The sequence below is a fragment of the Dermochelys coriacea genome, chromosome 17 (genome assembly GCF_009764565.3).
Source record: "Dermochelys coriacea isolate rDerCor1 chromosome 17, rDerCor1.pri.v4, whole genome shotgun sequence".
Lineage (NCBI taxonomy): Eukaryota > Metazoa > Chordata > Testudines > Dermochelyidae > Dermochelys > Dermochelys coriacea.
Window position 1 is genome coordinate 14,631,278 of NC_050084.1, and position 23,611 is coordinate 14,654,888.

General features: G+C 40.1%; 1 protein-coding gene across 1 annotated transcript in view; it reads right to left on the reverse strand.

Moving 5' to 3' along the window:
* The window catches only part of AUTS2 (activator of transcription and developmental regulator AUTS2), a 983,370-nt gene that overhangs the window by 500,467 nt on the left and 459,292 nt on the right, over window positions 1-23,611 (reverse strand). Inside the window, 1 exon segment of the mRNA XM_038375820.2 lies at window positions 16,925-16,960. Within this exon segment, the coding sequence (XP_038231748.1) occupies window positions 16,925-16,960 (36 nt within the window).

Below are 23,611 nucleotides of genomic sequence, written 5' to 3' on the forward strand. Positions count from 1 at the left end.
CTCAAAGATTTTCAAAACATTGGGGCACCAGCTGCTGAGCTGCAGCTGAGCAACTGAAAGAAGATTATAAGCATATACAATTAAACACATATTCCATGCCTTCAGATACATAGACACCCATATGTAAAGCAGTTCCTAAAATTTCTGTAATGCTACCATTTGATTATTAATGCAGTTGTGATGTATGTAAAGATGTCAATACCATAGTTGCAAGTGGCCACTGGAAAGATTTCAATGGCAACTGAATTGAATAGCTAGTACAGCGATGGGGATCACTAACACCTACACAGAAGACGTGTACACATCCACACACGACTACCTATGTATACTCTTTTTTAATGACAGTCCTTACTAATGGGAAATCCTATTTTCTGCAATGCCATGCTTTTATGCATACGTTAAATGAGCTGCAATACTGTTGATTCTGATGACGATAACTGAATTTTACTTAAAAGCTTGAAAACAATTTATAAGCATAAAGGGTATGTCTACACAGAAAAGAAAAACTCACGGCTGGCCCAAGCCAACCGACTAAGGCTCACAGGGCTCATGCTGTTTCACTGATGAATCTCCTTTATGACAGATGGGTAAAAGCTGATTTAGCCAAGGCCATCCCAATTCAGCAAAGCACTTATATACATGCTTAACTGTAAGACTGATCTTCAAACCATCCCTGTTCACCAAAGCAGTGAAAACTAAAGTCATATCGAGTTGAATTAAGTATGCACGTAAGTGCTTTCTGGAAAATGAACGAACTTAAGCACTTGCTTAAAATGGAGCCTATGATTAAGGGCTGGTCTGAAATAGGGCAATAATGAGTTAGAAGGAGAGTCAAAAACTGATTCCTGGAGTGCTGCTCCAATCACTAACCCACAAGCTCTTCCCACTAACAATGGGAGTTGTGTATGGGTTTATTTTGGGGGGGGGGGACGGGGGTAGGAATTTCACTACAGATAAATATGTTCCCCCAAAAGGGGTGGGGTGAATTACAGAGGTTGATCAAAAGGCTTCCAATCTTGCCTCAATTTTTTTCCCACAAAAAATTTAAAATGTTCCCCTCATTCATGTGAAAGCACGGATACTTTTGAAGTTTAAACACATGCTGCTTCTTTTTTTTATTATTATTATTACTATTATTATTTCAACATCTTAACAATAGGACCCAGTCAAAAATGATAGGTTTTCAAGTGGAACATTCACGAAAAGTCAGTTATTGCCCCGAAAGAATTGGAACATTTTTGGTGAAAACTAGCGTCAACTGCTGTTGAGAATGGTGATAATTCTGCCCTGTAACAATTTTTCAGCTATCTGTTGAAACAGCAGTCTTACACACACACACACACACACACACACACACACACACACACACACACACACACACACACAGCGTAAATGGTAAGTTTCCCAAGGCTCTGAACTGGGCTAGTACTTCCCCAACTTACTATTGTACATGGAAAAACGTGACTTGTAAGTTTAGTAAATCAATTTCACTTCAAAGGTTCCCACTACTGTTAGGCGATTATACCATCTCTATTGCTAAATAATAACAGACCAGAACAGAACATCAGCTGGTGTAAACTGGCATAGCTCCATTGAAGCTACATGGATCTGAGGTGATCTACATCAGCTAAACATCTGACCCAAGAAGTTATACTGAATACTTTGTTTGTTGGATTTACACAATGCACATCTTGTGATTACCATTTATTTACTGCATGCTCACCTGTCTCTTCAGTAGCCTTTTCCTCCCCACCGCCTCCAACCGTTATTATTTCACTTGCTGCTTTAATGTCCCACACTTAGATTGTGAGTTCTCTGGGGCAAGGACTGTCTCTGTGTTAATGTGTTTCTACAGTGCCTAGTGTAATATCATCACCACCTCACTCTCTTATATAATGTTTTTCATCAGTAAAGCTTAACTCACTTTACAAAGGAGTTCTGTATCATTATCACCATTTTACAAGTGGGGAAATGAAGGCACAGAGCGGGGAAGTGACTTGCCCAAGATCACCCAGCAGGCCAGTGGCAGAATCAAGAACAGAACCCAAATCTAAGTACCAACCTAGTGATTTATCCTCTAAGCCACACAGCCTATTAACCTTTCGTGGAACTATAACAGAAAATAAATAATACAAAGTAATTTAACCAGATGTGCTTTGCATTTTACTTCTTACTGAGTACTTATCAGCATTTTGTTACACCCTCAACTAAAATGTCTGCATCATCCACAATGCAAGAGAATAATTGATTCCAGCATACCTGTAAAAGTCCACAGGACATAAAAGATTGCTAGTAAAAGTTAAATCCCTTACCTCGGAGAAGCATGATCTTTAAAAGTAGCCTTTTATAAAGAAGCTGATTTTATAGGACATATCCAAAGTAGCAATTTAGTGCTTTAAATAACCTACATAGCATAAATCATGAAAGCATCTTGGAGAAACTGATTAAAATAGGATACAGTTTGATGCCACAGCAAAAAAAAAAAAGCAATCAAAGCAAAGCTAAGAAATAAATTAATATAAAAAGGTTATTTATTGAAAACAGATGAGAAGTAATTTTGTAAGTCAGTTGTGAAATGCTTAAACACACTAATTTAATCTATTTTAGATGCATCTGTCATCAGAGGAGATATTTTACTACTTTCTAGCAAAATGAACATTGTAAGCTGTAAGAGAATTTAAGACCTCCTCCCCTGCCAGCATATTCATATTCAAGTCCTAAGCACCATGGAAAGTATGGACAGAGAATGCCCTCAGGCAGCACCATCAGCCCTTTAAGGGGAGCAAATACTTCATATCATTCTCTTCTGACTCCCTCTGGAGGATACCAGAAAAGGGGATGATAAGCTCCACCAAAGAGGTGCCTTCTACCTTCCCTCATCAGAAGAAATAGGTCTTCACAAAGCTGGGTCTTTGAAGTGTGGGGAAAAAAACGGGGAAGGAAGAGAGAGGAATATACGTGGAATCTTTGTGGGGATACCCAGTTCAAAAGAACGCTTATTGTCCATTACATGAATATGCAGCGATAATCAACACAAACCATAGGAACCCATTCCTACAGGCTTATGGAAAGAACCCGGAAGAATGTTAGGAAACAAGCCTCCCATCAACAAAACAATAGGAATATCAAACCCAAGTAAAACTTCCATGATGAAAAATAAAACGGCAGCTTGTGATGCTGCTCTTTATTTTCCTCCTCTTTTTCTACATGTTCTAACAGGGACGAGCTCCCCCCTTCACCCTTACCTTCCAATATAAAGCCAAATGAATGTTTTCAAGTAGTTGGACAAAGAATGAGAACATTACTATTCTTGTTCCAGGCACTTGGACTGCACACAGGAAAAAGACACCACATGAAGGATGCAAGATGGAGAAATCAGTGCAGAAGAAATTCACAGCAAAGACACAGAAGGCCATAGCAACAGGCTAAGAAATGAATGGCAGAAGTATGAGGACAATGACTGAGAACTAAACAACTGAGGACATTAAGGAATAAAAAGTCCTTATGTTTAAAACACGTGAGCAGTCCCATTGATGCCATCAAATGAGTCATGCCCTTGATTAAAATCCTAAGTAATGGCAACAGTTTAATTCATATCGACTTTCTTAGCACCTAAGAAAGAATGTACAGATTGTTAGGACTGACAGCACTCTCATGGAAATCTATAATAAATGCCCACTGACTTCATCAGGTTTGGATCCCTTAAACTGGAACCTGAAAAGGAGTTTGGAAGACAAAATCTGGTGATCAGCTGGAACTAAACTGTCCTCCTTACATTAATGATAAGGTTGGCTTTTCTTTCTTGGTTCTGTAAAACATGGGTAGTTTAAGCAATTAGAACAGAATATGTCAATTAAAAGGGGGAAATAACCAGCAAACTTTCGGGAACTGCTGAGCAACTGATTGAGTCTAGGGATCAAGGAAGAGGAAAAGTAAGTAAAGGGGCAGGTACAGTGGCTCTGTGTAATCCCCCGATCATCACACTGAGAGGCTGCTTATCTAGGTGGTATATGGTACCATCAGATACTACCCCCTGTGTGGCTGACTCTCCAAGTATTCATGGGGGAAGGTTACTCTTTGCCTTAGTTCTACTTTGAGGAACAATTTTTTTATAGCAGATTTAAATTTTTAACAGGTTGGGAAGGAGATAGAAAGAGAGGGGATTGAGAAGGATGGCTAACAAATACAGGTATTCATAAGCAACGAACTGTAAGAATGGAAAGGAGGTGGTTCAAGGGAGAGACAGCTAGTGTAGGAGTAATATTAGTGCTACAACAGGCTCAGCTCTGGAGTGAGAACTCTTACTTTCGCTCCCACTCTCTCCAAGCTAAGCATTGCCCTGCTCTGAATGTCTTTTGGATTCCCCACTACAAGGTACTCTGGGGAAGAGATTGATTTGGCTGAAGTTTGACAGGCACAGGTGGCATTCACCAGCTGCAAGTAATTTAGCTCCTGTTGGCACTGCAGCGGTTCTTGGACTTTTCACAGTTTGTGTTCAGTGGAGAAGAGGAGATAGGGAAAGAGAAAACAAGACCTGGGTGGTGTTTAATAGCATCCCCAGGCTTCGCGGCTGGCTCCTTCATGCTGGCAACCCCAACAACACTGCAGTAGACTCCTTCAGAAGGTCCCCGAATATTAATGTGCCAGCATTGGGTTCAGGCTTGTTTATGCTTCCGGTCTGTACTGTAAAAGTGAATTGCCATTGATGCAGCTGCCACTTGTGGAAACAATCTTGCATGACAGATGTTGACTTTTAGGGGAGAATGGGTGGAAATTGCCACCAAGTGTAAGTGATTTTTCTGCAGATGGACCTGCAGCAGCACGTTCCCACCTTTCAAAGTGTCCACAAGCACATTATTTCTTTTCCAGCTTCTGCCTCACCCATTTTCAAGCTCAGATTCTGTGTACTGGACAGAGTTGGGGGAGCTGGTGCTGCAGTTGCTGGAAGATTTCTATTGTGTCATTAGTGTGTCAATTCTTGTAATGCCCAAAGGAGGGTTTCCACAGATGGGAAGGAAGAGACTGCAACTGGTTCAATATTATCACATTGGCTTCAGATCTAGATGTCTCAACTCAGCCATCTCGAGGAGCCTCATGGTAGAAAGAAAAATACTATGTACTGAATATGGTCTCTCTCCCCTTTCTGTTTCTTATGGTGCTGTGCTGTGATTTTTATAATTTTTTTTTCAAGGGGAACTTCTAAAAAAAGGGTTCTTCTAAAAGCACTTGGTAAAAAAATGTTGTGGTTTGTGGCTTCAATTCCTCTCCTCTCCTTTCCCTTCCTAGCTCTTTCAATTGCTTAGCAAGGAAGTCCTTAAGTGTCACTTGGAAAATCGTTCCTCGAAACTCAATCCAGACTCCTTCTCTCTCTCTCTCTCTCTCTCTCTGATGAGCTCGACGGTCCAGCCTTCCGCTTGCAAAGCTTCCAGCTGGCTCCTGGTGAGAGCGTGATATCATGACCCCATTCTGAACACAAACTTTACATTCTGCAACCATTGTGGCTCCCATTTATGCACATGCTAAAGCAGTCATAAATATTCCCTAGGCTCATCTTTCATCACAATCCCTTATGGGCACAGACTCACTGGCAATGATGAGCAAACCTACTATGCAAATGGAGCTAGTACATGATCTTTCAATATGCAAGGTGTCTGCTTGGGCTGCAAAGCTCTCTGCAGTTTCTAACACAAACCAATAATATAAATCATAATGTGGATTGAAAATTATATTATAGTAGTATCCAGAGGCCCATTGGTCTATGCACTGCACAAACACACAGGAAGGCACAGTCCTTGCCTTAAAGAGCTTAATACTACAGATGGTTAAATATTGTTCCTGGACAAACTGGCTGAATTTCATGACAACTTCTAAATAAATTACTTTCCCTTTATTTGCAAATACAGGTGAATTCATGATTTTTCCCCTAACACAGTTATCATAATAGCACTCCACACCTATCTCACCTCTGCCACTACTTGTTCATCTCTAATTAATACCAAAAGCAAAACAGAAGATGCCCGATAAATGCAGTGAGGACGTCTTCTAGCTCTGCAGCAAATAGTCTGCATTTCTTTGCAATGTTTTTGGGACACAACAGTAGAACTTCCCAATGGCCACTATTACAGGCATCACATTGCACAAATCAAAGGCTATTTACCATGATGCAAGACGTCTTGAAACAACAGTGTTAATCTTAACTGAGGGGTTTAGCCACATCTCTGTGGAAGAAGAGTTAGGCACGTGCACGGACAAGAGTTAGCAAGAGATGAATAAGCTCCCAACCACAGCTGAATGTATCTTAACCCTTGGGTACCGTTAAGAAAACATTTGCTCTGCTTCGTTTTACACATTGGCCATTGTCAAAACAAAAGCCTTAAAGAAAACACTTCACTTCTCAGTGGGCTGATAATAGTAATAACCTAATAATATTTTCCTTATGGACAAAGTACCTCCAAATATTTATGAAGAATCATCACGGAATGCAATGCAGCATTAAAAGCTTTCATCTAATTACTTCCACTGAGACAAACACACGAATCCCCTGCTTCTCTCTCTTCCAAAGCACAGAATGTCAGAGCTCCAAGCCTTCAGATACCCTCCTCTGATGGACACTTTTACTTCAGGAAATGACATGGTGACATAGGTAAAAGGTGATTTAGATAGACCGCTGTGTCACAAATTGTCAGGATCTGATTTAGAGACCTTGCCTTTGTCAAGAATGACAGTTGGGTGTCTGCTTTAAAGAAGTACTGGGAATATTTTCATCAAAGGTCTGAATTGAAAAACAGTGGGAGGTAAATATCTGAGATGTTGCCAAGGAAGACCGCTATATCCGTGCAATTACCATTAACAGGGGACAGCAGTGGTTCAATGAAGTAATTCAATCTGGTGTCCTACATTTTATCAGGCAGCAATTTTCAGCTCTGACATAAAAGGCTGAGAAAGAGGATTGAACTCTTTTCTATGCAATTTGGGCTTAATTCTCGCAATCAGGAGATGCCTTTTCCTCTTAAGGTCCAATCCTACCATCCTTCAGCGTGAAACAAAGGAGGAATGTTTGTTCCAGCACTAATTTTTGAGAAAAATAAATTAAACTAATTGTGCCGATTTTCAAGGTTCTTTAATTCTATTTGCTTCCAGTCGGGCAAAGGTGTGTTTTAAATCAAGGCAGACAGAAAGATCTCAATGAAGACCCTTCCATAGTGCTGCATGGAGATCAGGCAAGCTGCGCACGCAGGTAGTAATAGGAGTTGTGCGCCTAATTTCCACCAAACCAAAATTACTCCTAACGTAACCCTGGCACAGACTAGTAAGAATAGGGCTTTGTTCACTAAGTCACACCAGCAACATGTCTGTATTTGCAGTTTTGGCAGGAAAGTGAGTGTTCTGACTGATGTGGCCTAAATAAATATACTGAACCAAAATATGAGAGCAAGAGAAACAAAATATATTTATCTAGAAAAAGGCAAAACCAAACCACCAGTTTTGTTCATACTGCATCTCATGGCTTTGGTTTTGTTCATATAAACACATATCATGTACAAACTCTATGCAACACCACATGCCTCATTAGAAGCTTTTCTGCTGTCTTTTCTCCCGATAGTCCCTAGCTAGAGCTGAATTGTTGGTAATATTGACTCTTGGGGTCACCAGATTTGTTCTGTGGGTGTCAAATTCATCCCCATACAGAAGGCTAGTGTAATGCCATGTACCATTTAAGTGGTGCAAAGGCCTAGTTCTTGTGGCTCTCTGGATAGGGGTGAATTTTCTCTTCGTTCTATTGTCTATTAGTTCTAATGTCTGAACCTCAGCAGTGCAGATGCAAGGAACCACTCTCACAAACCCATCTCAGGGAAATTATTTGCCTTTGTCTAAGACATTTTTTATTGATGCACTCTTTGGAATAATACCAAACTTTTGCACAGAATAGTGTGCCACTCAGCTATTCTCAAAAATACAGTCCATGTATAAGCTACAACAAAAAGGACACAGAAGCCTGAAAAATCTCTATGGTTGTTCATTTAGGGAAAAATATGAAACATTTGTTTTGATGCCCCCCCCCTTCCTCACCACAGCAGAAAATCTCCCCTAATTAATATAGGATTGAAAAGAATAAAGTGATCTAATGCTGCTCTACTCACTTGGGTAGCTAAAAAATCCTCATAGATCTTACATACCGAGTATGAAGAGCAGGACATCACCCCTGGTTTGTGTGTGGTGCAGTTGACAACCTTTTAAAGATGATGTTAAAGAGCCATTAAACCATGCCTATCACTGAAGTGGTCTCTTCTTGGGGATTACACAGTCCTTTCCTATCCCTGAAATAGTAGTGAGTTGTCCCAAGAGACCCAATACTGCTTTCCACCAAAACATTAAATGCACAATACATACACAGAGCGCTTCTGAGCATTCAGTTTTAATGATTTGAAACTGAGACCCTAGGAGGAAGAAAGCTTTGTATATGACAGCTTAACTGCTTGCAATCAAACTAATTTGCAGCACGATGACCTGAAATGAGTTTAAAAGCACCGTAATGTATGTTTAGCAATCAGTGAAGCAATTCTTTATTATTCAGCTTCACGTCTGCAATTTGTGTCACGTTATAAACAGGAGGGAGGGGAGAGAAAAAGAAAGAAAACACAAAATAGTAATTCTTTTTGCTTCACAGGAGCTGATGAGCCAAGAATATACTTATTCTGGGCTGATGCAAAATAATAATAAAAAATAAGCTACATTGTAACACAGTGAGTTTGACAGACTCCTTCTAGAATGACAGCAAATCTCACCCTGTCTGCTCTTGAATAAACCTTGTCATCTTTAGAAGTGGAAAGTGACAAAAATCCTGTTTTATTATTTAACAAAATGAATTTTGATTTCTTTTTTAAAAAGAACAGGTTTGGATAAAGACTGATTAAGAGGCTGTGCAATTCAGGGAAGTTTACTCGGAAGCTCATTGAAAAGGTGAACGAATTATGAGACCAGGAAAGCAATTATGCCCTGCTAAAGTTTTGACAATTCCTAATGCAGCCCTCTACTCATCACTTGCAACAAATGGAGGAACACTTTGTTCTCAGGAAGGCCATGTAGTCTAGTCCATCACTTCCCAATCAGTGAGCCATGACCCATTTTTGGGCCACCCTTTAAGTGAAACACCTGGGGGGGGGCAGGGAGGAGTTCCAGTGTAGATCATCATATCAGCGGGATGTGTGTTGGTTACATTTGTGAGAAGCAGGGGTCCGCCAGTGGAAACCACGGATTCAACAGGCTGAAGATTGATCTGGGAGTCAGGAATGTCTGATTTTTGACCTTCGTTCTGCTTATGTGGGTACGTCACTTGAATTCTGTCTCAGTTTTCTTTTAGTTAAGATGTGGACAATATTTGCTTATCTATATCATAGAGGGGTTTGTGAGGATAGATATTCATAGAGTGGCTCTTTGAATGCAACGTAGTATTTTCACATCAGTAATTCATGGCATGGTGGGTTCTGTGAAGCTTGAGGTAGCATCTTTGAGAAGGACTGCAATATCATTTCTGTTCATAATAGATCTGAGGGAAGGAGGTCAGCCCCTGTGAAATGGTCAAATTTCAACTGAATAATTCCATTCTGCCTACCTAAATATTCCTCTCGTTTCAACCAGATACTTTATACTTTACTTTACACCCCAAAAGAACTGTGGAGTTTTGCTCATGAAAAATAGCAGTTGGTGTTCCACTTACAATCATAGTCATTATTAATCGGATTTGCTTGCCTTTGGTGTCCTATTTGCTTTGATGATCATATTATCTCTAATATGCCCCCTCCCGCTAATTCTTTGAATGAAGCTATGCTGGGGACACCACCGAAGTTTACAAGAATTAAAATTAAGTGACCCGGGGTAGATGTTATTGCATGTCATGTATCTATTTGGTAATGGTGCTTTAATCACTTACACCACCTGTTTCAAATGCACTGCATTTTTCTTGGCTTCTGGAAAATAAAAGGCAACATCTAAAAGATTTCAAATAAATAAAAACCATCACAACTATCTGGTTTCACAGCTCAATTCTAAATTTGCTGCATTACTATTTACAAACCCTAACAGAAAACCATCACCCTCAGAGAGATTTCTATTCTGAATCTTGTTCATTATTCTTGCACCTGAAAATATAACTAGAAGATTTACAATGTAGGTTGTTAGCTTTTTCTTCTGTAAAGAAAAGTGTAGTAGGTCCTAGAACAGGCGAGTGGGGAAGGACCCAAACAAATTAACAAAGATTATGTTATCTGAAGAAGGCCTTAGGGAAGAAGTCTCTGCAAAAGTTCATAAGGCCCCTACCTCAGAGCCATGCTTCTAAACTCTCAAATTGAGTCAGTAAAACAAAGTCTCTGGACCCTGGTCCAGCTACTCACCTGAGAGAGAAAGAAACTGCAACAGGTGGCTGCCTACCTGTAATGAAATCTGTTCATTCCCCTATTTAATTTCTTCCTCCTGTTTATTCAGGCCAGCCCAGTACAGAGTAGGGAGCCTCCTTGATTACCGCCAGGAGATTTTGGTTGTGAGCTCTCTTATGTCTCTTAAAGGAATAGTATATTCCTTCCCAAATGGGCACACTGAGATTTAAAATAGGGCTGAAATGCAGTACAGTACATACCCTTTGAAATTATACCAAGCTGATTACTGTGAGAAAGTTGGAGATCATTCATTAGCCTGCTAAGTAAGTTAGAATTTGTTAAGACTGATTTATATTGCCGAACACAGGGTAACAGGAGTTGTCTTTTCAAATGTGTTTGTAGAGGACATGACAGTTTATTGAGTGTGGTGCATCAAAACAGCCAGTCACTTGGCTGCTTTTGTAAAAATCCATTGTATTTTCAAATGGACAAACCTTTTTACATGAGCAAAACAAACATCTAAACATTTGGCTTCTCAAGTCAAGCACGGCAGATAACAGTTAAGTGTCTCAAACTAGCTGCAAAACCAATAACTTTTGTTTACCGCCATCGCTGACTACAGGGAAAATGTGAAACTCAGCATTAAAAGAGTACATTCCTTCCATAATAAGCACTGGTTGTTTCAAATGATGCTTTGGGTATCCAAGCCACACATTTCCTACCCTATTGAAATGAAGTGCCTTATTTACACTCCTAGAGAAGTGTTCTTAACACTCTCCAGTTAGTTGATGAAACCTGACCATCACAAGGAATGAAACAGAAGAAAAGCTCTACTTCAGAGGCTCTCAACCTTTCCAGACAACTGCACCCCTTTCAGGAGTCTGATTTGTCTTGCATACCCCCAAGTTTCACCTCACTTAAATATTTGCTTACAAAATCAGACAAAAATACAGAAGTGTCACAGCAGGCTATTACTGAAAAATTGCTTACTTCCTTATTTCTAGCATATAATTATAAAATAAATCAATTAGAATATAAATATTATACTTACATTTCAGTATATAGTATACAAGATAATATAAACAAGACATTGTATGAAATTTTAGTTTGTACTGACTTATGTAGCCTGTTGTAGAACTAGGCAAACATCTAGATGAGTTGATGTACCCCCTACAAGACCTCTGCGTACCTCCAGAGGTACACATACCTCTAGCGGAGGACCACCGCTCTACTTAAGATTGTTCAGATTCAAATACAAATACACACATTCAATGGAGGAAAAAATATTGGTAACATGCTCAGTGTCTAAAATAGGAGTTTACAAACTTGTAGTACACTTTGGTGTACTGAAGTCCACATTCAGGTTGCCAGTCCTTCAGGATTGTCCTGGAGTGTCCAGGAATTAAAGACTATTGTGATGAAACCTCCAGGAATATGTCCAACCAAAACTGGCAACCCTAATCCACATTTCTCCTCTAGCCTATGACTTGGCATGTATTCCTGCAATGCATGGAAATGCAGATGAGATTCATTACTTTTAGCCAGTTGCATGGATTCTTCTGTGGTCACTACGCTACATGGTTGGCTGTTCACGTGCTCTTCATGGGATGGATTTCTGGAGCACTGTGCAAGGAAATGAAACATTGTACAACATGGTGTCCCAGTGGCATGTCATAATTATGCAAACATCTGCTGAACCGCGTGACCAGCCTCGGGGCAAATCAGAGATTTTTTTTTCTTTAAATGAGGGGGTGAAACACATTTTTCTTGAGTAGAGAACAAAGGTCAAAGCCAACCAGCCACTTTTTCTTTTCTTTTTTTTCTTTTTCTTTTAAAATACCCCAGTTGTTTTCCATGATAGTTCCCTTAGTCTCCATGCCCTGCACTCAAAAAAGTTACTTTGAGTGTATCCAGCAAGTATCCAACCTCAAACCCCACCAACCATTGTGTGTATGGAGAAAAACTGAAATCCTAATAGAAAATAAACCAAACATACATACATAAATAAAATAAGACAAACCCTGAGTATGAAATCACAAATATGCCACAAACCACTTCAATAAGAGAAAGGACTAACTATGTTCATCAGGAATTAACACAAGCTGATGAATCAGGTAATTTCTAACAAGCTTGGGATATGTTTTGCTCTTTAGAAAAAAAACTATTCAATAATTTAGATTCTGATGTCTGTTTTATTTTCTTACGAACAGCCAAACCTGCTCCAATTCTCTAATGTGGGTTTGGTTTCATGAGATTTATGATGCTAAAATGGAAGAAGTCAACCTGCCAAAATCATTTCTTGTACTCAAAGGAGAGAAAAAAGCAAAACTGTTATGCATAATTGGGATTTGAATGTCTCCACCTCTGATATAGAAATCAGGGACACTAAAAAAAAATCTTACATACTCTACCTGGTTTTGAAAGCTAAAAAGGTTTTGAGAAGAAATTGCAAATTAGGATGGCCCTGTCTTATTTTATAAAAGCAGCTGTGTTTTGCTGGGGCATGGTATCAGCTTCAGAGTATTACCTTAAACAAGCCGTGCTACCAGCAAGGTTTTATGGATAACAAAGGGACCAAACAGCCATTTTTGCTATACTGCATGTTGCACACAAGTATGAGAGATATAGGAACCACCAGATCAGAACATATGCCCATATTGGTGCCTTACAAGACGTGCTTGATCTTGATGTGTAGACAAACCATGTTAGCATTTTGTACCACGGAAGTGCTAAGACACACTAGGCCAAATACATAGTCATAACACACTATTTATTCAGGCAAAACTCCCAGTGACCTCAGTGAAGAATGGATTTGCCTCATTGCTACCATATTACATAGGGACTACATAATCAATAATGCAGGTAGAATTTTGGCTGTTCACTAGATGACACATTCAGCTGAAAACATTGAGAATGGAAAAGAAGAATGCTCTTCTTGCTGGTAATGAAAAGGCAGACTAGTCCAATATACATTCAATTTACATGAGACATGAGGTAATACCTTTTATTGGATCAACTTCTGTTGGTGAGAGAGAAAAGCTTTCAAGCTACCCGGAGTTCTTCTGATCTGAAGAAGAGCTCTGGGCAGCTCAAAAGCTTGTCTCTCTCACCAACAGAAGTTGATCCAATAAAAGATATTATCTAACCCACCCTTCCTCTCTAACATCCTGGGACCAACAAGGTTACAACTACACAGCATACTTCAATTTACATGTCAACAGTATTAGGATATAGATTCCAAATAGCCTACACCTCTAATTATAGGGAGAATAGTAGCTCCTGTGTGAGTGTGCATGTGATGAATGAGCACATATATTAAGGGTAAGCATTCACCAAAGCTCCCAAAAGGTGAAACTGCTCTGGGGGTTTCCTTTCCTATTTGTCTAGTTTAAACATCCATTCCAATAGGTTTGATCCAAAAACTATATTTGCATATGTTCTCATCTATGAGCTTCCATTTAAACCTGATGCATTTTAATCACTTTAAAAAGCAACAGAACTAAACAGAGATGAAAGATCCTTGCTACTCAAAGCCAAGGAGTGACCAACAAGGAGGCACAAGTTATGGAGCACCCAGGCTTTCAAAAAGGGAGCTCAAGGAGGACAGAAAAGATAGCAACATTTCATAAGCTTGGGCATGCCTGTTATGTCATCTGAGTTGCCTATTGATTTCACAACAGATGCATCAATCAACACCTCAGCTTGCTTTCCTAAAAAGGGTGTGGATCGAATGCCTGGTACACCTGGAGGGTGACTTTCTTCAGCAATGAAAACAGAAGGATGCCTGTAGGTTGAAGGGGTATTACAGTCAACTGTTAGTGAAGAGGAAGGAGGAGGTAGAGGCAGCAACAGGGCCGGATGATTAAAATACTAAGCTAGAAAGAAAGAAAAAGATTTTGTTACTTCTTAATTTACCAGCAAATCTTTGCTGCTTTATCCATATCTCAAAGCTCACTCAATTCTGCAGGAGATCTGCTTCCATCTGGCTTTCCAAGTTAGGTGTCAGAACTGGGTGGATGATGAAGCTAAAACTATCAGCCCATTTTCACTTACCTGATATAGATGTTTCTTCTTGTGTGTCATGGGGCTTTCTGTAACATTGTAGTACAACGTATACCAAACCACAATGCTTCTGAAGGTAAAGGGCCTTTATTATTGACTGAACTCAAAGCCCATGTTGTTTTAATTGAGACTCTACTCTAAGAGACATGGTTCTGACAGTCTGGATTCAAGCTAAAGCAATAAGACAGCCAGGCTCTTGCTGGTTAAAGGCTTTGTAAAAACATCAATTCAAGTTCATATTCTTTTGCATTTTGATAATACAATAATTGCATTTATCAGAAACACATGCCAAGTTGGTCATTTTGGAACATTTTTCTCATTGTCTGGTACTGACAAACACATCTGGGTTATATTTGCCCCATGTAAGTTAATAATGTTGTGGACTTTTAAAAAAAATTAGCAAGATAATCCTAAAAACAACTCTTTCCAAAATAAAGGGGGAGAGGGGGTGAACCTTTAAGTTTCATCCAAAATTGTTTAAGTGTAAAAATTACTTTACCAGGATAGCTACACTACAGCACTAACTATTGGTGGTATAGGAAGAAAAAGCAAAATATCACTGAGACTATACACAGTTAAGCACAACACACTAGTGAAACTTAAGCAGTTTTGCCCCCACCCCAAGCTCATCTCAAACAACAGCATTAAAAAGTGAATGTGTTGGCACTAGAAGAACTCAAAACCTTGCGTGGTTTTTTTTTTTTTTGGTCACTCTTAACTTTGGAGAATTGGAAACTTTAAAGCTTTTGGATGAAGCACAGGGGATGCTGACACCCTCCAGATTTTCACTGTAGTGGACCAACCCACATACAGTATGGTGTAAAAGGATAGCAGATGGCTTTTCTTCTGTTCGCTCTGCTTCCTAAATATTAAGCTAAAAGTGTGCTCTCACATCCATGCATATTCAGCTGCCACAATAAGGAGAAAAGGCTTTAAAAATTAACAACCCTCTTGTTCTCAGACTGTATCTAACCCATTCCAGAGCATATCTGTACTCCTCTTCATCAGAGGTAAAAAATAAGTGTCCAGTCACAAAGGACGGCATTTATGCTAGACTACGGAAAGAGGCTCAAGTTTTAGCCTTTATACAAGATAATTCTAAAGATGTTGCAGAGATTCCTCCCCCACCCTCACCCCCCAAATATACATGATACATAACGGGGTAGGTTAAAGGAATGAAACAGCTTTTGCTGTTTCTTCTCATCTTAAAGTGATTTGGATTTTGCTATAGTAATGGGAACTACCACCAACCTTCTTCAACTGATAATGCTCTCTTCATACCTTTCCACTGACAGAAGTGTTAAAATTCACTTTAGGCTGAAGTCCGACTTAAATCCAGCAGGATATGGCAAGCCTCCAAATGCTAAGCAATTTTTGTGCTTGCATTTTACCCATTACATGTGAGGTCATTTGTTATCCAGTTTAGTCTTGTGTCTTTCTATGTAGGATCACAGACCCTACAGCAAGCAACTAATTTCACCATGTACTAATGAAAGAACATTGCTCTCTGGGAATCTGGACAGAAATACTTTAAAGTTTCTTCATCATGGACTCTGTACAGTTTTCTTTCCTCCTGTGTTTGATGAAAAGAGGGAGCAGTTTCTGATTACACTATTAACTATACACAGCACATGCTGTGGGAAAAGTCTAATTGCATTTCCCCCACCTGTTTTCAGAAATATGTAATGATCTATTTCCTCTACAGATATTAGAAAGGCAGAAATACGCCCTGCTTGGGGAATATATCGTAAATTACACCGAAAAGAGGAGTAACCACATTCAATATAAAAATACCGGAGAAAGATAAACTGTCCACTGGATTCAATAGTGATAGAATAAGTCTTAACAGTAAACAAAATAAAAAAAAAATCACACTTTGTGATAATTGATTAAATAGATTGATCAATCTTGTGCCTCATTCTCTTCTCACATTAATGTAAAAGTCGCATAATTCTACTGGAGTCAAAGAAGTGCCACCAATGTCTTGCTAAAACGTATACTCTAGTTTAGCCTCTGGTTATGGGTCTTTGTGTAGAAATCACTGCTTGACATTCAGTTGGTTATATTATGCAGGGGAACAAAGTAGAAATAGATCCTCATAATGGGTCCATCTGGGTTTAGAATCTGAGTCTATAAAAGAAATTGGGGTGAGGAAGAATCAAGACCCTTGAATCTCGTATCAGAACTATGTAAACTGAGGCATAGGGTTGTGTTTCATACTGCTTGAGACTATCAGACAAATTAAATATAGTGGTAATTTATATACTAATTAACCTGACAAGGTCAATTCATACAACTATTGTCCAGCAGGTCTGGAATTTTAGCTATAATTGATTACCTACAACAGGTAGATAGAAGATGATCAGTAAACCTGTCAGACAGACTAAGGTTGGTTATTTATGCTTGTTTCAACATAATAAAGAGCTCTCTTTTCAGGAGTAATGTTAAGCTGTTCAGAGGCACATGTGTTGAAGTTGAAATACACTTACAAAGTAGCCTGTTCCCAAGCTGGAAGGAGCTGAGCTCTGCAATAAAACACAAAGACAAAATGGAAAGTCAGTGATGGTTTTTAACACGTTCCAATCCACATAGCTCATTACCAGCCCTTTCCAAGCTTTTCATCACTACATCACAGCACCAATGGCTGCCCCTTGTCATCTGCTACTGAAACAAACACAGTGATGCTTAATTTTTCCCTTTACATCTCTCAACGACTCTGAGATGGTAACGTGCTATTTACTGAATTCCAGGCTTCCGTGGTGGACATAATTGCCAATTTATTTGACAGGCAGCTGGGTAATGAATTAATGATGGCATTTCGCCCTGCAATGAGACTAAACAGACACTCAGCCAGCCTCCCTGACATTCAATACCCTGGACTCCAGCTACTCAGCTTTGTGGCCACAAAGGGGCAGGTGGGCAGAGGAAAAAAGATACCATAGACTGACTTCAAAATAAAAAGCCCGGTGGATTTGGATGACTTTTTCAGTGTATGACCTGTTTGCCAATTTATTCCCGAAAGGCCCTGGTTAGTGCACACACTGCTTTTTTAAAATGAGACATTTTGTAAACTTAATTAGAAGACTGAAATGTAAAGAACACATGAGCACAGAGAAGCAGCTACAGTCAATGTCCCATTTCTCAGACCTATAGTCACGAGAATTTCAAATTTAGACTTCCGTATTTTTGACAACCCAAGGATTTTAGAAGAAAAATAAACAAACCAAAGTATGAAAGAGACTTTAAAACTCAAACCTCTAAAATAACAACAAACAACAAAGGAATTAGGTTTAAAATTTGTATAAAATAGTGTCATAAAAATCCGGTTTAAGGTGGGGGCATGACTGTAATCTCTACATTCACAGAAATTAGGGAGACCTAAGCACTTCATTCACAATCCAGGTCATTGTCTATTACAGGGGTAGCCAAACTTACTCAGCCTCTGAGCCACATATGACAATATTCAGAATTTGGAGAGCCAGGGCTCAGGAGATTCCTGACAGGTGCACCATGCAAGGCTGTAGTCATGAGAAGAACCTGCTATCCCACCACCCCACTGCAAGGCAGAGGTCCCAAGTTCCCCCCGCCTGTCTGGTAGATAGAGAATGGGGGGGAGGGGGCACTGCGAGCATCACTTGAACTGTAAAAGAACAGCATGTGGCTCATGAGCCACAGTTTGGCCACACCTGATCTATTACATTATAGCACACGTTGTCCAATTGCTGATGGTCCCACTGCCTGAAAAGTTTCACACCAGACTGGACAACACACAAGGAAATATGATGTAGAGAACTGTTCTTTACTGGTCAGGGAGATGGAAAAGACCACCTTGGGTCATCAAGGCTATCTCCAACTTGTACAGCTTGGTCAATCCTTCTGTTCCCTGACAGTCTCACTTGCAATAATATGCCATAAGGAATGCTGGAAATAGCATGGATAAGACTTAACAAGCTCAGAGAAAACATGTAGTGTTTTCAACACCATAACCCGCTATTTCAAAAACAGCTGCAGCGAGCCCTAACAGGAAGTCCTCTCTGTGCTAGGGCTCAGTCTTACAGTAAGTATAACTTTTGATCACTGCAGCACACCAATGAGAGAGAAATTAATGCCTGCTGAGGCCTATGGTGTACCAATTTCCAGTGAATTCAATAGAGCTGGATTGTGTCAACAAGCTGAAGAATCACAGAGAGGTTATTGTAAATAATTCAGTATACTATTGAGAGTTCACCAATTAAGGACCAAATAAAGAGGGTTGAAGTGGTTCTCTTCAGTGCCATTAATTCTTGGAACCATGGTTACCTGAAAGATCTTTCCCTTTGACCATATCCTGAAGGGCACCTGTATTCTGACAACATCCACCTTCTGGGGTTCTACTATGACATCTTAGGTGAGCAAATAGGTTTGCAGTTGACTCCCCTTATTGCCCTCCTTCAGCTCATGCATCCCTACTGCTGAAAGATTACAGTTGATGTTGCTTGATCAGAAATTTTCTTGTTCCCAACAGCCAGACTCCATTAGCTAATCCTCCTTTATTTTTTTCCTTTTAAAGGATGCTGTTTGCTCTGGCTTTTAGCATTTTATTTTTTTTATTGTCTATTTTATGCTATATAAACCTTACGACTTGCAAAGGTTTATAGGTGTACCATGATTATTACTGTGCTGCTATAGTTCAGGTGAAAATGATTTCCATTCCAATTCCATTCTCTGACACTTGCAACTTCATAAAACCTGCACCTTCCAGGCTGAAATTTTCCAAGACTGGATTTTGCCCAATGTAGGGGGTCAGGGAGGAGGGTTTGGTGAAAATTTCAGCAAAAACGGCTCAGACTAAGTACAAAAAGAGTAAGCTAATATATTTACTACAATATAATTCTTATGACCTTTTCCATGAAAAGCTCCAGTGCTATAAAGGCTATGGGTAGAAAGTTGAAATTTAGCAATGAAACGGCCTTAATTGAAGAGAAATGCTTTTTGGTATTCCAGGTTTTGATTTGGTTTTGATTTGACTGCATTATGACCCTTTGAACATTGCAAGCCAGATATGGATAGTACATTTTGCACAGGGATTTTGTTCATTGTGACAGGCATGTAGCTAAGAAAGCCTGCCAGTCTAGCTTAGCTGGTTTGTGTACTGAGAGTGCATACAGGCCGAAGCAAGGACTATGTAAGCAGAAAGCCTCTGACTTTTCTGATGTCTCTCAATAGCTAAATGATAGTGCTACCCTGTTCCGAGCCTTGGTACAAACCGTTGAATGCATGCAGCATCTTTACATGCCCCATGCTGAGTCACGATTCTGCATTGGATGGCATTACTTCTCCTGCACATAGAGCGCCTATATTAGATAAAATGGTTTCACATTTCACCCGGTACAAAAAACAACATTGATACAGACCATCTGATAGTCACACAACCACCAGGAGAAGCCTGCATCAGAAGCCCGTGAGCAAAATCTGAGTCACAGGTCTTGCAGAGCTTCTCGTTTAAAATAAATTGTTTTTCTTCTTCTTCTTCAAGAAAAAAAAACTTGGAGACCAGGAGCAAAGAAGTAGTAATGCTCTTGGAAGTATCAACTTATTGTGTACCGAAGAAAATTGCATCCTTCGGGTCTTGGAAGGCACAGTTATACCCATTTTGCATATATATTGTGCATTACTTTGGGAGCCGGGTGGGGAGAAGGGCTGTGTTGTACATATTTGTTCTGGCTATTGTTTATGCAGGTCTGACTGAAGGAACAGTGGGTATCATTTCAATTTCTGATGTCAACATCAAATTACTTATTTAATTTCATGCCTGGCGAAGCATTGTATAGCTACACGCAGAATCATTTCACTTCATTTGTTATGCTGTGTTTTCTTGGCGATTGGCTTGCCTTCCAACTGACAGCTTTAATTACGACATGAATTTGATTGCACTGCCAAATTAACATAATGCAACAAAGCATTTAAGCTCCCAGACTCAGACAAAAAAAGAAAGACAACACGCAGCCCATCAGCTTCTTTCGCGCCCGCCCGTGCGAGCATACATACACACAGTTTCCTGGTATTATTCCAATTTTTATACCTCCAACAAAACACAATATTCTGAAGGAGAGGAAATGCTAAGAGTTTAACAGCTGAGAACTCAAGTGCTAACCCTCATTCTGGATTTTTTCTGGACTGAACATTATCGTAGAAGAAGCTGGAGGAAGAGAAGTGCAAATGTTCTAATATCTGAAGCTGAAACTGATGTGGTAGGTGATAACATGTTGACTTTGTTGGGGCCTGGTGCCTTCACTCTTTAATCAGACTTCAGCATATCTCCTTGCGTGGCATTGAGGCTTGTCTCCCTTCACTCAGTTGCCAACATAATCTCCTCTCTGGCTTTGGGTACCCAATGCACTTGGAAACACACAGCCAGAAAGCACGAGAAACTGAGGCACCTAAGAGAGAAGCGATGTGCTTTTCCAGGACCCTGAGTGAGATGTGCAGAAGCAGAGGAGATGCCGTGTGTACAGAATGTTGAGGGGGTTGGGAAAAAGATGGAACAGGTGTTTTTTTTTCCTGGCCCAGATGTTTCTCATCCAGTTATCAAACTGGAGTTCTAAACAGCATGCTTTTGATGCCATTGGGTGAGTCATCGTTCCTCATAATGACCATCTCCTATCTGAAACCATGGAGGAGAAAAATAGCAGATTTTACTATTGCTACCCATGATCTAGAGTAATCATATAACTCCTGGGAGAGAGTGTGAACAAGTCACACAGACCAAAGATGCCAGGACTCCTCAGCTATTTGTCACTCTCCACATTTGTACGATGTGCATCAAAGTTAGGGCTGGATGAACCATGAAGGATACAAGAATGGACTTCAATGGGATGACTCCTGTGCTTAAAGTTCACGTGCTTAAATTTGCTTTGCTGCATTGAAGCCAGAGTGCCCAGGATCGAGCTTTTGTGGGGAGTTTTGCAGTACGTTGACACTTCTACTCTGTCAGAAATAATAACCAGTGATATAGTAGACTCATTGGCTAATCCCCGTAACACTCTGGGACGTTACCATCCAGGCCTGCTGGCTTCTATATGCTCATTTTTTATCCCAAAGATTCCCTTACCTCCTCTGGCACCCGAGGCAAGGAAAGGAGGACTTGTGGCACCTTAAAGTAACAAATTTATTTGAGCATAAGCTTTCGTGAGCTACAGCTCACTTCATCGGATGCATTCGGTGGAAAATACAGTGGGGAGATTTATATACACAGATACACAGAGAACATGAAACAATGGGTTTTATCATACACACTGTAAGGAGAGTGATCACTTAAGATGAGCCATCACCAACAGCCGGGGGGGGGGAAGGAGGAAAACCTTTCATGGTGACAAGCAAGGTGGGCCATTTCCAGCAGTTAACAAGAACATCTGAGGAACGGTGGGGGGTGGGGTGGGGGGTAGAAATAAAATGGGGAAATAGTTTTACTTTGTGTAATGACTCATCCATTCCCAGTCTCTATTCAAGCCTGAGTTAATTGTATCCAGTTTGCAAATTAATTCCAATTCAGCAGTCTCTCGGAGTCTGTTTTTGAAGCTTTTTTGTTGAAAGATAGCCACTCTCAGGTCTGTAATCGAATGGAGAGATTGAAGTTTTCTCCGACTGGTTTTTAGATGTTATAATTCTTGACATCTGATTTGTGTCCATTTATTCTTTTACGTAGAGACTGTCCAGTTTGACCAATGTACATGGCAGAGGGGCATTGCTGGCACATGATGGCATATATCACATTGGTAGATGTGCAGGTGAACGAGCCTCTGATAGTGTGGCTGATGTGATTAGGCCCTATGATGGTGTCCCCTGAATAGATATGTGGACACAGTTGGTAACGGGCTTTGTTGCAAAGATAGGTTCCTGGGTTAGTGGTTCTGTTGTGTGGTGTGTGGTTGCTGGTGAGTATTTGCTTCAGGTTGGGGGGCTGTCTGTAAGCAAGGACTGGCCTGTCTCTCAAGATCTGTGAGAGTGATGGGTCGTCCTTCAGGATAGGTTGTAGATCCCTGATGATGCATTGGAGAGGTTTTAGTTGGGGGCTGAAGATGATGGCTGGTGGCGTTCTGTTATTTTCTTTGTTGGGCCTGTCCTGTAGCAGGTGACTTCTGGGTACTCTTCTGGCTCTGTCAATCTATTTCTTCACTTCAGCAGGTGGGTATTGTAGTTGTAAGAATGCATGATAGAGACCTTGTAGGTGTTTGTCTCTGTCTGAGGGGTTGGAGCAAATGTGGTTATATCGTAGAGGCAAGGAAGGTGATCTCAAGTATTTCAAAGAGGGAAATCAAAGTTGAGTAAGTCCTAGGCTGAGGAAAAGAAAAGGCACTGCCATGTTGTCTTCAAGCAAAATCTCAACAGAATGAATTCTACTACTGGCAAGATTTTGATGAGATTAAAATGACTGTAGCGCCCTATATATTCCCAGCTACATGCAAGAAGGTCTCCTATATCTCTGCTTTAGGGCCCTGAGGCTAGCTCTATCCAGAAAGCAGTGGGTAAACTATTATTTCAAAAAGACTAGAGAAGAAGAAATACAGAGAGAGAGAGAGAGAGAGAGAGAGAGAATATGCGTTGGGGGGCAGGTGGAAGACAGGTTTACAAACTCAAAGATTTATCAGCTCACTGTCCAACAGTTGCTGTCAGGTAATCATTATCCTTAATTTACCAGACGTCAAGTTTTCTGTTAATTAAATTCTTTTGGAGCATTGAGGGAAAGGGGGTGCAGGAAGAGATGATGGAAATCAGTTTCACTGCACTGCATTCGATAAGAACATCGGGCAATTCCACTACCTACTTTCTGATGCTATTTCAAAACTCATTATGAGAAAAGTCTCCTGATTAACATGGTCTTTTCATTGTATTATTTTCTTTTTGGTTTTGATCACTACTCTTGCAAGTGCTGCAAATTATTTGCTTGTATCTCATTAGGCTTCAAAGGAATGATCCCTTGTAAAAACACTTTGACTTAATGTCTGTGTTACACAAGGACTGTAGACACATTTATAAAATGCACGGTTGAAAGATACCTGTCAGGAGAGGGAATGATGCCACTGACAAGTGAGTTTGCAAACTGGTTACTAATTGTACTATCTCCCTCTTTCTGCATCTGTCACTGGGCTATCACTTAGGCTTCTCATTAAAGCTCATGAAGTTAACATTTCTATATC